The 15,500-nt window shown below is 32.8% G+C and overlaps 1 protein-coding gene across 1 annotated transcript in view; it reads right to left on the bottom strand.

Annotated features, from left to right (window-relative positions):
• Positions 1–14,466, bottom strand: part of LOC107441071 (discoidin domain-containing receptor 2) — a gene marked incomplete at its 5' end in the record, with an annotated part of 49,498 nt that extends 35,032 nt beyond the window's left edge. The window contains 1 exon segment of the mRNA XM_043051341.2: positions 14,366–14,466. Within this exon segment, the coding sequence (XP_042907275.1) occupies positions 14,366–14,462 (97 nt within the window).
• Between the last annotated feature and the right edge of the window lie 1,034 nt (positions 14,467–15,500).

The following is a 15,500-nucleotide window of genomic DNA, read 5'->3' on the forward strand; positions in this document are numbered from 1 at the left end:
CCTTTATCTAGGGCATTTTTGATGAAACTAACCAGCATTTGCGATACATAGAGAGGAAAACCACGAAAACCTAGCATGGTTAGCCTGACGGCAAGGGGACTCTAACCCATGATCCGCCTGCAGCTCGGGATGTTTTATGTCTGCACTGTGCGACAAGCCATCGCTGGGATTCGAGCCCGGTGTAACCTTAAGCATTGTTCAAATTTAAATTGTGCAACGTTTTTTTATTTTTTTGAAATTACTTAAGAGATAACGAAAAAAGTTTTAAATATTGGGGCACCTACAGCCTCTCCTCAGAGCATTGAGCTAGGAATCTATGTTTCGTGGCAATCTCAGAACAATGCCTACAGATTCTACAGCGTTCTGAGCAATGACGTCATTCGGACAGTTGTAACAGACCGTCGCCAATAGCCCATAGTGCAGATCTAGTGCGGCGTAAATAAAGTACCTACCAACCGTTAAGGAGTATTAGGTAAAAAAAGACAAATGTTATTTTGTTTGAAAAATTGTCCGTCTTAGGAAACTCATGTCTGCGGTTTTCATGACCTCTCAAATAATCTAATTTTTTAGCCACCCCCACGCACCCATCTCATATTAGGGATTCATTTATAATCCCTGATCCAGGAGTGGAACTTTTAGTATAATTCAAAATGATTCATGAATAAAAGGGCGGGAGAGGGCGTTCGAATGAAAGAAGAAAAAAGAATGTTGATTCCGATAAGTGGAGTCAAAAATTGTTTTATTATATGCGTGTCCCAATATTGAAACAGATACACGAGAACATGAGCAAGAGTAAGGGGGGGGGGAAGACGAGTTGCCAGAACATATTTCTAGCAGCAAGGGCACTGGGGAAACTAACCTTTTTTTTTCCCTTATGGGGTGACTTTTTTTACTTTTTGTCTAAGATAACGCCATAGAATGCGCATATATATATATATATATATCGTTTTTATCGGGTTATACTATACAGCTTTAATGTTTTTACGCGACTAAAACCGGTTTGCACGTGCTGACGTTTGTGTATCAATTAGTTTAAATATTGATATCAATTGATATAAATTCGACGGATTGGATTAATTAGATATTTAGATATATATTTTCAGTTTCTTCATGTTTTTTATTATTTTTAAATACAACGCAATATTATAATTCGCAGTGGAATGACAGTAAAGACACGGTTCCCAGTACAGCACCAAAGTCAAGCATCATTGGCTGCTGTCAGCAAGGTGGGTGACCACTTGGATCAGCCTGCGTAGGGACAGAGGCTTTGCGGTATCGGTCTTCGTTAAACTGTTCTACCGTAAAGTGCTCCATTTGGAGCGCAGGCCATCGAGCTACGAAAGCAGGGGAGGCATCCCCTCTGCAGAGGATCAAAGTTGCGATGGTATGTCTTCGGATCAACCTCGGGGATGTTTCCCAGATCGTCGCCAATAGTGTAGTTCGCAACTCTAGTGCGACGTAAATAAAGTGCCTACCTACCGTTAAAAATTAACAATTAACATTTAAAAATTAACATTTTTTGTAATGGTGCTTATGCTTATCTCTCTTTGCTTGAATATTCAGACACACAGCGTTTCTAAATAATGCAATGTGTCTAATATTAAGTTTTGACGCCTTTTCTTTATTCTTCTCTATTTCTATCGACTCGTCAGCTTCTTCTTTGATATTTCATTGCAGGCCTTCGAGCGAGATCTTTTCAGAAAAAAAGCAACCAAACTATTTAATAGACTTCTTATTTGCCCTTTTTACCGGAAATACTCCTGGAGTTTTTCTCCAGAAGCGTGGTATTCCCAAATAGTTTCCTTTTATGTATCATAGAATCTCCTCATGGTAGGAGTGATAGTGTATGGTAGAAGGGAGGGAAAAAGTTGTTCTTTTCATTCAGAATAGTCCACCCCCCTCCAGATGATGGTACATTGAAGCATTTTTAGCACTCTCGTTAAAAGCAATGCAACTGAGAAAAAAAAATGTAGAAAATAAACTATAATAAATACACTGGTGTCAGAAATTAAGAGAATTTGCAGACTTGGTCAATTATCTCCAGAACTACTGGATCGATTTCAATGAAATTTGATGGGTACATATATTGATACAATACAAAACAAATAACCATTCAACAATTGTTATGCACACTAACACTCGTTGGAATCGGAAGGTATGTAATTGCCACAGGTAAATTCAGGCCAATTGTCACAGGAGATGATAAACTGTCTTATTTTAAGTATGAAATTACGCTGCAAGGCTTGTATATCTATAAGAGAGGACCCTACCTCCGATTTACCTATTTTTTTTGTTGTTCTTTTTTGCTTCTTCTCCAACCATTGTTTCATACCTTCCGACTTCAACGAGTGTTGCGCATGCGTGTGTATTACAATTGTTGAATGGTTATTTGTTTTGTAGTGTATCAATGCATGTACGAATTATATTTCATTAAAATCGGTCTAGTAGTTCTAGAGATAATTGACCGAGTCTGCAAATTCTCTTAATTTCTGACACCAGTGTTTTTTAGTATTTTAAACTTTCAAAAACTGATGTTAAGTGCGCAAAAAAAAAGGAAATCAAAAAGTAATTTTCTGTTTTAATTTCTTGATTTACATTTAATTTATGTTGCTTTAAAGTTTTTAATTTACGGTCAATGTAATATAAAAATTAGCATTCAGAGTTTATAAGAAGAGCGAATTGTTTCTTATCAACGCAATAAATAAGGTCTTTAGTGTTAAAGTTAAGTATAAGAAATAGTTTTCATTTTCAAAATAGAAAAAGGGATGACATTTTAAAAGAAAAATTCGGAAAATTAGTTGGATCGACTTTATTAAAAGAATCAATATTTAAACATTTCAGTGGGATTATTTTTAGTTGTTTCTAAATCACGGTTTTTATTTTCAAAGCTTCTTTTTACTCGCAATATTTGCTGCAAAATGCAGTTTACTTGAAGATGTTACTTACTCGGTTCTATGCATCGCATTTTTTTTTCATTCTATAAATGCAAACAGAATCTAAAGATTTTCTGCTTTTTTTTCTCATTCTGGTGTATTTAATTTTCAGAAACATTTTGCTTCTATTGCATTTCGCTGAAATCGTCGTCCGCCAAATACCCCGCCCCCTGAAATGAAAGTGTATCATCTTTTTAAATTCTACATAATAATTATTCTAGAAACACTTCCAAAGGCATGCCCGAGACATGACACTGACCAAGAGTAGAAAAAAAAGTCCCCCCCCCTGAATCAGAAAATAACAAAAAAATTATTCAAACCTGTATGTTGTAACTACAGTACAACACGCAACGTACAACTAATTCTTGCCGCCGAGCATTATTTTCCGAAGTTCCCGATTTTTCTTCTTCTTTTTAATAAGCAGATTTATATAATATCTATAATTACTCTAAAGTGCAGTAATTCGTTCTCTATAGATTATGCATTTTAATTGAGAATCCGATAAGATATTAAAGATTGTTCAATCTGCAAATTTGCTGAATAATCAACATTAATTTATTAAGCATTCATCAAAGTGAAAATAAGGTGATTGATAGATCAACAAACGTTTTCGTACGCTTAAATAAACGATATTTTTTTGGTCATTATCTATGAAGTCAAGATGTAACAATCAAACAATCAACACATACGTTGATTAACTGTACCATTTAAATAACTGTAATAAAATGAATTAACGGTAAAGAAAACGAATTAAATGGTTTAAAATATTAAAATTAAAGAATATTACGTGATGCCCTTTCTTTACTTTTTAGTGTCAAAAGAATCAAATTAATAAATACAATTTAAATAATCAACAAATTATAGAAACAAATTATTGCATATTTTAAGCATTGAATGCATATTATAAAAATAAAATGAAGAAACTCTTGATTCTGCACTTTAACGAAGCAAATCAGTTAATCTGCAAATTAGGTAAAGTGCGCGAGGTTTAACAGTAACATATATTCTAAATTTTATCATACGATTTGATTCACTTCTTTTCCTTAAATTTGATTCACCATACATTTTTACAATAAACAGTTTCCCTCCTTGAATGCCATTTAACGTATTCGTTTTCATTCAATACGATTTAACACGATCGCTTTTAGTAAATGCCATTTAACGTATTCGTTTTCATTAAATACGATTTAACATGATCACTTATAATGAATGTCCTTTGACGTGGTTGCTTTTATTAAATACCATTTAACACGATCGCTTTTAGTAAATGCCATTTAACGTGGTCGTTTTTATTAAATACTATTTAACATGATCACTTTTAGCTAACGCTATTTAAACGTGATCGTTTTTATTAAATGCCATTTAACACGATCGCTTTTATTAAATACCATTTAACGCGGTCGTTTTTATTAAATACCATTTAACGCGATAGTTTAATAAACACATACCTTCCTAATATTCAGGTAATGATAAATTTTCCATTTAAAATCATAAGAGGTCTCCTCCACACGCCTGACTTTTACTATCCAATTGGCGAGAGAAAATAAATTTGGCGACTAGAGTGGATTATCCCAGAGTAAAAACATTTTCCACTTCAATAAATCCGGGAAATGTTTTTCATCTAAATTTATTTCTTGCTTACCTGGAGTTGTTCACATTAATAATTTGACATACATTTGACATAATTTGACATACATTTTACGTAAAAGTGGAGTCTCGGATTTCGAGATCAATAACGTTGCCATGGTTACCGCTCTTGTGCATCCCTACAGATGTGTATACCTACCTGTAAGATTTCCTTCCATTTCTTCCACACACACACACACACTCTCTCTCTCTCTTATTTTATTATGCATTCCTGGTATTTCCCGCCCCCCCCTTTAATTTCTACCACTGGAGCCTGAGATTTATTCAGGGGGAAGTCTAGCTCATCGAATCAAAGATTCTACTCATTTTCTAATGAAGAATCCGTTCGAAATGGAACTTGTTGATTTAAAAGTCATATTCAAGATTGTTCTCTTTTTTAAAAAATTTAGTTATTATTATTTGATTAGGAGTATTTTTTTCTCTCCTTAAATTACGAAATACATACTTAGACGCTTTTCCAAACAGTTCTCTGAGCGAGGTAAAAAAAAATGTCTTTGTTACCTTAGCAATAGCAGTAGTTGCCCTAACTAAAGAGTTCAGGTAATAATGTAGAGCATTCGCCTTCCATTGAGGTGAACCGGGTTCGAATCCCATCGATGGCTTGGCGATTCGAATCCTGCATCCGGCTAGCACCGATCTTTGCCGTTAGGCTAACCGTGGGAGGTTCTCGTGGTCTTCCTCTCCATGCGGCACCAAATGTTTTTTAGTTCCATCAAAAACTCCTCCACGAAGGCAAATTCCTCCCAATATTTGAGCCAGGAGTTCCCTTGTCTTCTAAATTGGGTTCGAAATGACAAGGCTACGGAGTTGAACATTAGTAGTCGTAAACTCAATTTTGGGTCGGCTGTTCAACAATGGTTATAAAATATAAAATAAAAAGTGACGTAGTGAGGGTATTTCGATCCTGATGGGATGTTAAAACGAGGCATTTGTTTACGCTAACAACTGTTCTTTCCATTTTATTTCGAGTAAGCCAAGCCCGTCAAGTATGAGTTCTCTGAGGTGACGCATTCTAAATTCTTTCACAACGACTTCTTTCTCACAGATTTCAATTCTTTCACTCTATATTTACACAGAGACTTAAGACAAAGACAGACACGAAGCCAGGTGGAACATAAACAAACTAATGTGCATCGAAGTTGACAGGTACACAAAACAAAAATACATCACAGCTGCTATAAAATACATAAACAAATAATAAATCTAAGTTAAGTAAAGTAAGTAGACGAGAAAAAATTACATTTCAACTAATTCAATGCACGATACGGCTCTATATTTAGTTAACTTATCGGTAATTAACTTATGTAAAGAAACTAAGCTCAACGCCATTGTACTGCTAAAGATTAGCTGGCGCTGGTGTTACAGGTCAATTGTGTGGGTATGGGAGATCTTCTTCTAGAAGTGTAAGTACCCAATTCTAAGTAAACGCTTGGGGGGGGGGGTTGAATCCGAGTGTGAGATGCTTCTACACTAAAATTTTTAAATCTAATATTATTATTATAAGTTTATAACTGAAACATAATTTTTAATGGACAATGGAGTCAGATTTTTCAAGCAAATTTAGATACTGTAAAAACTGCTTACACTTAGGGAATTAAAAACTGCCTATACTTAAGAATAATTTGTTGGAAATAATATTTTTTTACTAAAGAAGAATTCCGCATACATTTACATGGGAAATAAATAGTTTGAAATATGGATTTAGAATATTATGAATCTTTATCTCTCCTAAGTATTTTTTATAATTAGCGTTTTTATCTCTCTCTTTATGACCCTTCACGTGTTAATTCTCTGTGTAAATATAAAGTGAAAGAATTGAAATCTTTGAGAAATAATCTTTGTGGAAGAATTTAGAATGCATCATTTAAAAGAATTGATACTTGACGGGCTTGGCTTACTCGACATGGAATGGAGAGAACAGCTGCTAACTTTAACAAATGTCACGCGTCAACAACCAATCAAGATAGATATACCCACACTACATCACTTCACTTGTAGGTATCCCTATGAAACTATTATTGACGAACCAATGAAAAAATTTCATTCTCCACAATAAATTTTTCAAAATATTTTTTTTGGTCAATATGTTTGCAATTACCAAGGAACAAATCGGGATTCTATAGGCCAAGGAAATTTGATTACTGTTGTTTTATACCTTATCAATATCACTGAAACCAGAAATATAAAAATTATTAAAAGAGAGACAGAGCAGTGTGTGAGAAGTTCCATCACTTCTGAAATGTTGACACGCTCTACGTGATCGGAACTCTTAAAATAAGCTTCCATCTCTTCACAAATACCATTTGTTACTTTCTCTCCAACCATCACATTCTTTTGATGGACACTCGGTTCTGATGGACGGGGATAGTCACGTGACAAGGTTATCTTAAGTAACTTTTCAAGCTTATTTATGACATTCCTCTTCTCTCTCTCTTTTACTGGATTTTATTAACCAACAAATGAACACACGCCGCGATTTTAGTAATCGCAAAGATCACGTGGGTGCAGATTTATACCAGCGGTTGAAACAGTCATTGCAATTTATCGATAATTTTAAAGTCATTTATAGAAATGGCTAGATTTTTCCTTAACAGTTAATCTGTATCTGTCACAGAATCACGCCTGTTGTAAAAGAAATACACTGGTTATCACAAAATAAGGAAAAATAACAAAAATGATCAAAACTCAAAATGTTTTGATAAAAACCAAACTGAAATCTCATAAAATTTGTTACAAATATTTATCAAGTATGGTTTAGCATTGTAACATATGGAACATGGTATTTAAAAGCAGCAATGAAAGTGCTAAAGTCTAAGCCAAAGTAAGTCAATCTGTTACAAATATTTATCAGATATGGTTTAGTAATTGTAACATATGGAACATGATATTTAAAAGCAACAATGAAAGTGCTAAAGTGTAAGCCAAAGTAAGTCTCATAATCTGTTACAAATATTCATCAGATATGGTTTAGTAATTGTGTCATATGAAACACGATATTTAAATGCAGCATTTATGAGACATTTCTACAGTATCTACAACTAAAATTTCGCAAGAAATTCAAAAATTAGATCTGTTTCCAAAGAGAAACATGCGAATAGTTTTAATTTAAATAAATATATGGAGGGGATAATTCAAAGGTTTTAAGAATAAGATAAGATTGGTAAATATATTAATTTAGAAGTATGTTAAAGCCTTAGTTAACAACATTTTGTATTAGTAGTGTTAAATTTATGTGATAATAATAAAAACAAGTGAAAAAAATTTCGAAAGGGTGCAGTTTTTGGAATTATAAAACACGCTGAAACTGAATTTAAAAAAGTAAAAGATTAATGTAAAAAAAGTAAGCGATACAATTATGAACATGCATTAACTAACACCATAATCGACACACATTAAAAAGAAATATATAAAAGTAAAAATAAAAAAATAAACGCAAGAATAGAGTTTCAGTGTTAATTGCGAAAATAAAGATAAGATTTATTTTCGAATAATACCCTTTTAAAACGATATTTTATTTATAAATAGTAACTGATCAATAAACTTCAATAATATTTCTAATTTAATAAATAACTATTATCTGACATGGATGAAATTGTTAAAAATTACAAAAAAATCATTCATTTAACTACGATTACTTTTTTCCCATTCAACTTTTCTTTTACAAGCCAAACACAAACAATTACTCTCGATAATCGAAAAAAAAAAAAAAAGCTCAAAGCAGGAAAAAAACCTACAGGAATGGTCTCAAAGTTTATATCCCTACGAAGAATTCTAGAGGGACTCGTAAAGTGTTTGTTCGTAACTTCTGTCTATTACAGGTCAATAAAGTATTGAATGGACAAATTTTTATGTACCATTTCTTTTTCTTTTTAAGGACTCTTAAACTAAATTGAATCACTTGTTTCAGAAACGTATTAAACGATATTTTTCTTTCCCATAACACACAAAGGTGAAGCTTATTTTTCTACGAAAGTGAGTTGATATTCCACCCTCGACAAAACGTTTAATATATGAATAAAATACACAAAAATAATTTAATATGAGGTATTAAGTGTATCTTTAAATTAGAATAAATTGTAAGCGTTTCCGCCGTTTTAAGTGCTTCACTGAACGTTGCATATTTCTTTTTTTTCAATATTTTTGCAGCGAGAAAAATTAAAAGCCTCAAAAATTTTGATGATGTAATGTCAAGGTAGTACGATATATATACATATATATATATATAAATTAGGAAAAATAATTAAAACAACTGTCGTTTCAATATAGCTGCCTTTTGTTAGAAATTCTCTAAATTATAATAAGATTCCCATTTAATATTAATTCATTCATGAAATTTAATTAATTAATTTTAGTTTGACATGGGAGAAAAAAATTGTAATTATTTAATAAAACTTGATCTAAGTAGGAATTGACTTAAAAAAATTTTATATTACTTGTTTATAATAAATACATATTTTTTTTAATAAAATTTATTTTAATTATCAATACAATTAATGCCAATCCCAAAGTGAAGTAAAGTAATTCTATCTAAAGAGCAGAAAGACCTTTCTGATTTTTAGAATTAAGATAGTTTAATTAATTATGAAAGTCGTTGAAGAATTAATTCGAGGTGACACAGTAACCATTGCATCAACAGTAACCATTGCATTAACAGATAGCATCGGAAAAAATATCTTTCGTCATTTCCCTGCACCCGCAGTTCTGAAAACAAATCATCAGTCCACATCTCGTTCTTCGATCCTTTCTTTCAGTTGGCTTGTAGTTGTGAATCTTTACAATAAGTATGAGGGGAAAAAAACTAAAGGTATGAAGATATAAAAAGGCGAGCAATTAATCAAGGCCTGGTCAAAGAGTTCAGCCATTAAAGTGAAAACCCACACCCGGTTAAAAATAATTTCTTCAAGAGGAGTGTAAAGAAGTCGAAAGAAGGAAGTGAGGTCTCTCATATCTTTTTCAGATTAAGATCTCTTTCCACGTAGGTAATGATTTGAAAAGCGCTTCTCCAAAAATGCTCAAAGGTCTTGTGTTATTTATGGAAAATATCTGGCAATAGATTTCTTTTTAGATCTTTATCTTGTGTAAAGCTCTGCTCGGGATATATTGAGAGAGAGAATATCAGCATTCATTCGAACGAAAATATTCACATCGTCTGCAGTATTCGAGGCGGTAGGGGGGGGGGAGAAAAGAATAGCGGAAGAAAATGCCCTGGCAGAAAATCTTCTCTCTAGAAATTAAATGAACTTTTACAGCCAATTTAATTTACGCTGTAGAGCCACAAATTCATGTTATTGGATATTGGATACTTATTTGACCATTTACATATNACGTAGGTAATGATTTGAAAAGCGCTTCTCCAAAAATGCTCAAAGGTCTTGTGTTATTTATGGAAAATATCTGGCAATAGATTTCTTTTTAGATCTTTATCTTGTGTAAAACTCTGCTCGGGATATATTGAGAGAGAATATCAGCATTCATTCGAACGAAAATATTCACATCGTCTGCAGTATTCGAGGCGAAAGGGGGGGGGGAGAAAAGAATAGCGGAAGAAAATACCCGGACAGAAAATCTTCTCTCTACAAATTAAATGAACTTTTACAGCCAATGTAATTTCGGCTGTAGAGCCACAAATTCATGTTATTGGATATTTATTAGAGTTGTGCAAAACGAATCATCCAAGTGATTCGAATCAATAGAAACCGTTCACTTTCATATCACTTACTTATTCGAATCACTTATTGATTCGAATCAGTTGCAAGTTGGTGATTCTTATCACAGAATCAATTCAGTGGTTCCAATCACTGATTTGAATCATCGAATCAGTAACCAACTCCAATATTTATTTGAATGATCAAGAAAAGAAAAATAATATTTTTTCAGTTAACCTCGAATTAAATTTAATATCTTAATTTACGTTTTTTAGAAATATATCTAATTACCTTCGAATTTTTTAATTGCATCGAATTCAGGAGCAACGTCCGAATCGAATCAGACATTTAAATTTGTGTATTAGATAATGTGGTGCTTTTTGCTGTGTTTTTCCTGGCTTCTTCTTTCAAAATTTCCTCCCCCCCCCCCAGNNNTTCAAAATTTCCCCCCCCCCCCCCAGATTTTACCGACAAACCCTTCGTTAATAAGTAAAGGAAATAACTTATCAATCACCCAATTCTATTTGGTACATTATAGAGCGTGTAGTGAGAAACAACTAAAAAATTATAGAAATCTTAAAAACTCTATTTTGAATTATTTGAAACGTTTGCAAAAAATTAAGAAAATAAATGTAATGTCTTGATAAAATGTAATGCTATGAATCTTTTATATTCTCTAAAAAGTGTTTAAAAACAACTCGAAATGAATTCTTAAGAAAATGGATGCCGCTCAAAATACGCATTTAAATGCATGGACAAAAATGCTTGTGTTTTTTAAATATATATTTTACGAAAAGAAAATTATGCTTCTTCAATACTTAACCCAAATTCAACACCGAGGAAATTATGTACTTATTTTTCATTACTTATTTAAACACTTACTTATTTAACCATTTACTTATTCACTTACTTAAGCACTTACTTAAGTATTTACTTATTTAAACATTCGTTAATTAACCATTTACTTATATACTTACTTATTTTACTATTTACTTATATACTTACTTATTTATACACTTATTTAAACAGTTACTTAGTTACTTACTTATCTAAATATTTACTTATTTAAACACTTACTTCTTTAATCATTTACTTATTTACTTACTTATTTAACCACTTATTTGACCATTTACATATTTACTTACTTATCTAAGCATTTACTTACTTACTTACTTAAACAAAGTACGAAGGTTGACTGTTAGTGTAACTTTTCAGGCATCCCTTGAAAAACGAAATTAAATTATGTCCATTTATTAAAATTGTTATGCCCATTTCTTTAAACATCCATTTCGACCTGCGTCCATTTTGGTAAACAAGCGTTTCGAGTTGTTCCCATTTTCTTATACACGCATTTCTACCTGTGCTCAGAATGACAGGCGATATTTATGCAAGACTAAGGAGCTCCACCCCTTCTTGTTTTGCTTATTATTCCTCGCCGTCCTAATTGTTTCTTGGCGTTAAATAGATTTATGCTTCGAAATGAAATATTATTGAATTGAAGCATCTCCCAATTCTTTATGGTATTAACGCACATTTAATTTCAGAGAACAAATATCTCATACAACCTAATAGTTGTAAGCTAGGGCATGCGCTGGTTAACTATTTACGTTACAAAAGTCAACATTTTTTAAGATTTTGCACTGACGGACTAAGATAATCTTATAGTTAAGGTAATCTTATTGGTTTTAATCATCAATAATTCCATTATAAACTATTCTATTGTTTGATGGTTACCAATATAAGTAGCCATCACCCTAATGTAGGAATTCGGACTGATTTATGATGGTCCGACATAAAAAAATAAAAATTGTTTTGATAGTATATTCCTGAGAACCAACAAGAATTCTCGTTAATACATCATGGAATGTATAATTGGAACCATCATGGATTGTTGGTCCATGAGAATCAAACTTCTCTTCATGGTTAACTATCATAGTATTCAAGCAGCATTTTACATCACGGAATGATGGAAGTTTGCTGGCATATCAAACACGCAAAATGGAAAATGTTGGGTGATGGTGACCATCAAATGACGTGGGGCCATCATGAATCGCGCTGAAATCAGCTTAAACCATCAAACTTTTTTGATGGGACCATCAAGAATTTTGACTTGGATAGAAACGCATGCGTGAAGTCGCCTGTAGACATCCCATTAAATCTAATCCTCAAATTAATCGAACATGATAATAAATCCAATACTTAAAACCATTGTAACGCTAATACACCATGCACAACCACGTGATCAGATACAACCGTGTGTTTAAGTACCCCATTTAGTACTTGAAGAAGGCGTGACATATGACTTCAACGCCCACTGCTAAATAACGCATTAAAGTTGGGTTAAGTTAGAATGTAACTTCATAAGTTAGAAAAGTTAGAATGTAACTACATAAGTTAGAATGTAACTTCATAAGTTAGATAAGTTAGAATGTAACTACATAACTACATAAGTTAGAATGTAACTACATAAGTTAGAATGTTACTACATAACTACATAAGTTAGAATGTAACTTCATAAGTTAGAATGTAACTTCATAAGTTAGAATGTAACTACATAACTACATAAGTTAGAACGCAACTTCATAAGTTAGATAAGTTAGAATGTAACTACATAACTACATAAGTTAGAATGTAACTACATAACTACATAAGGTTAGAATGTAACTTCATAAGTTAGATAAGTTAGAATGTAACTATATAACTACATAAGTTAGAATGTAACTTCATAAGTTAGATAAGTTAGAATGTAACTTCATAAGTCAGATAAGTTAGAATGTAACTATATAACTACATAAGTTAGAATGTAACTTCATAAGTTAGATAAGTTAGAATGTAACTACATAAGTTAGAATGTAACTTCATGAATTAAATGCAGAGCCGTATCACATTAGCTGAAATATAATACTTTTCCCGTCTACTTCTTAACTTAGATTTATTATTTGTTTATGTATTTTATGGTAACCGTGATGTATTTTTGTTTGGTGTACCTGGCAACCTCGATGCAGCTTGTTTATGTTCCGCATGGCTTTGTGCCTGTTTTTGTGTTAAGTCTCAGTGTAAATATATAGTGAAAGAATTTAGAATGTGTCACTTCAGAGAATTGATACTTGACGGGCTTGGCTTACTCGATATAGAATGGAAAGAGTAGTTGCTAGCGTAAATAAATGGAACGTTACAACAACCAATCAGGATCGAGATAAATATTTATACAGTTTTAGTATTGGGGGGGGGAACATTTCTCACTTTATCCACTATTTGAATTTCACGATGGTACCGCAAACGGTTCTAGAGATTTGGAAGGACAATATGTTTATTTTTTTAATTATCGATTATCACAAGCGATGTTCACATACTACGAAAGGACGCTTGCCGCGAATCTTATCACAGTGTTTAATGAGAGTTCTTTGAAATTGCAATATAGTATCATATCTGGATTCCCTCCATTGCGCTAATGCTAAATGTATAGAAAAATTCAAATAGTTTAGTCAAAATATCCCACACTGAGAAAGAAAAAAAGGAGGAGAAAAATAGAGAATAAAAAAATAAAAGGAAAAGGTTTGTGGGGGTTTTACCTTTTTTTAATCTATATATTATTTATTTACTTGTATTGGCTAGATCATTAAAACGGTTAGTTTAATCGATAGCTATTTTTCTAAAATTCATATTATGCTTTGTTACAAAAATAAAAAATAAAATATAAATTTAAATGAAAAAAAAATTGAACACAATGCATTTTTAATGGGGCTGTGTAAAAATAAATAATTTCGAAAAATAAAAACAGAAAATTTCAATTAACGATTTCTTGTGTCTAGAAACTGATCAATTCAAATTGTGCTCCCGTCTCGAATCGAACACAGTGTTTACATAAAACACCCTTCGTGGATCATGAATTAGAGTCTCCTAGTTAATGGGGGAGACTTTCGAGGTTTTCCCCTACATGTAACGAAAATGTGAATAAGTTCCATAAAAAATTCTTCCCAGAAAGCTAGTACTCCCCAACGCTTGATCCAAGAGTTCTCTTGTCTTCTGTGTTAAATGCAAAACTACAAGACCAAGTAGTTCAACATTGATAGAAGGCCGGTTAAAAGCCACTTTACATAAATTATAAAGAATTAAAAATAAAAAAAACGTGAAACTTACCCAAATGAATGACCGCAGAGACAAGCATTGCCCAATTAACAAACAGAAGGATTAACATCCTGATGCTAAGGTAATCGCTTACAGCATCTCTCCTCATCCATCTGAAAAATAATTCATTTTCTTTTATCAATTTATTTCATTCTGCGAGTAAATAGACACAAAAGAGATCAATGCACTGTAAAGTTCGAACAGCCACTACATGTATTGCGAAATTAATCCATACTGTTTCATTGCAATATTAAATACAGGGTGTTTATATAGTCCCGGACCCATTTTGATGTTTAATAACTCATAAAATAATAAAGATGGATTAAAATTAATTGCATAAATGGTTAGATAGACCCAAAAAGTTTCATGATCCTTGTCAATGAACTTCCACGTGTGCCTCCTTCGTGTCACGGAGAATATGAAGTCGATAGTCAATTTCACGCCAGGTAGCGGCAAGCACGTCGGCATCCATGTCGGCGAATTGGACCTCCTCGCCCAATCCATCTTCCTGGAAAATGGTCATTCAAAGAACTACGAACGATGATACCCTAATGAGGTGGTGCACCATCTTGTTGCAGAAAGACATGTGGCTGAAGCTCTCCTAGTTGTGGAAATACGAAGGTATTATCGAATACGAAGGTATATGTGGGTATCATCGTTCGTAGTTCTTTGAATGACCATTTTCCAGGAAAATGGATTGGGCGAGGAGGTTCAATTCCTTGGCAACCTAGATCACCTGATATAACACCGCTGAACTTTTTTCTTTGGGGATTTGCAAAGGACAATGTTTACAGGAGGATCGTGTCGAACATTGATGACCTAAAAGTCAGAATTACAACCGTAATAACCTCCGTGAATGCCGACATGCTTGCCGCTACCTGGCGTGAAATTGGCAATCGACTTGATATTCTCCGTGCGACGAAGGGGGCACACGTGGAAGTTCATTGACAATGATCATGAAACTTTTTGAGTCTCTCTAACCATTTATGCAATTAATTTTAATCCATCTTTATTATTTCATGAGTTATTAAACATCAAAAACGGTCCGGGACTTAATAAACACCCTGTATAAATACCGAGGAGTGGGATTGAACCTTAAAAAAAACATCAGTGAAGGGTGTACAGGGCAAATGTATAATGCGGGAGC

This window comes from Parasteatoda tepidariorum, chromosome 7 (assembly GCF_043381705.1).
Source record: "Parasteatoda tepidariorum isolate YZ-2023 chromosome 7, CAS_Ptep_4.0, whole genome shotgun sequence".
NCBI classification, from domain to species: Eukaryota; Metazoa; Arthropoda; class Arachnida; order Araneae; family Theridiidae; genus Parasteatoda; species Parasteatoda tepidariorum.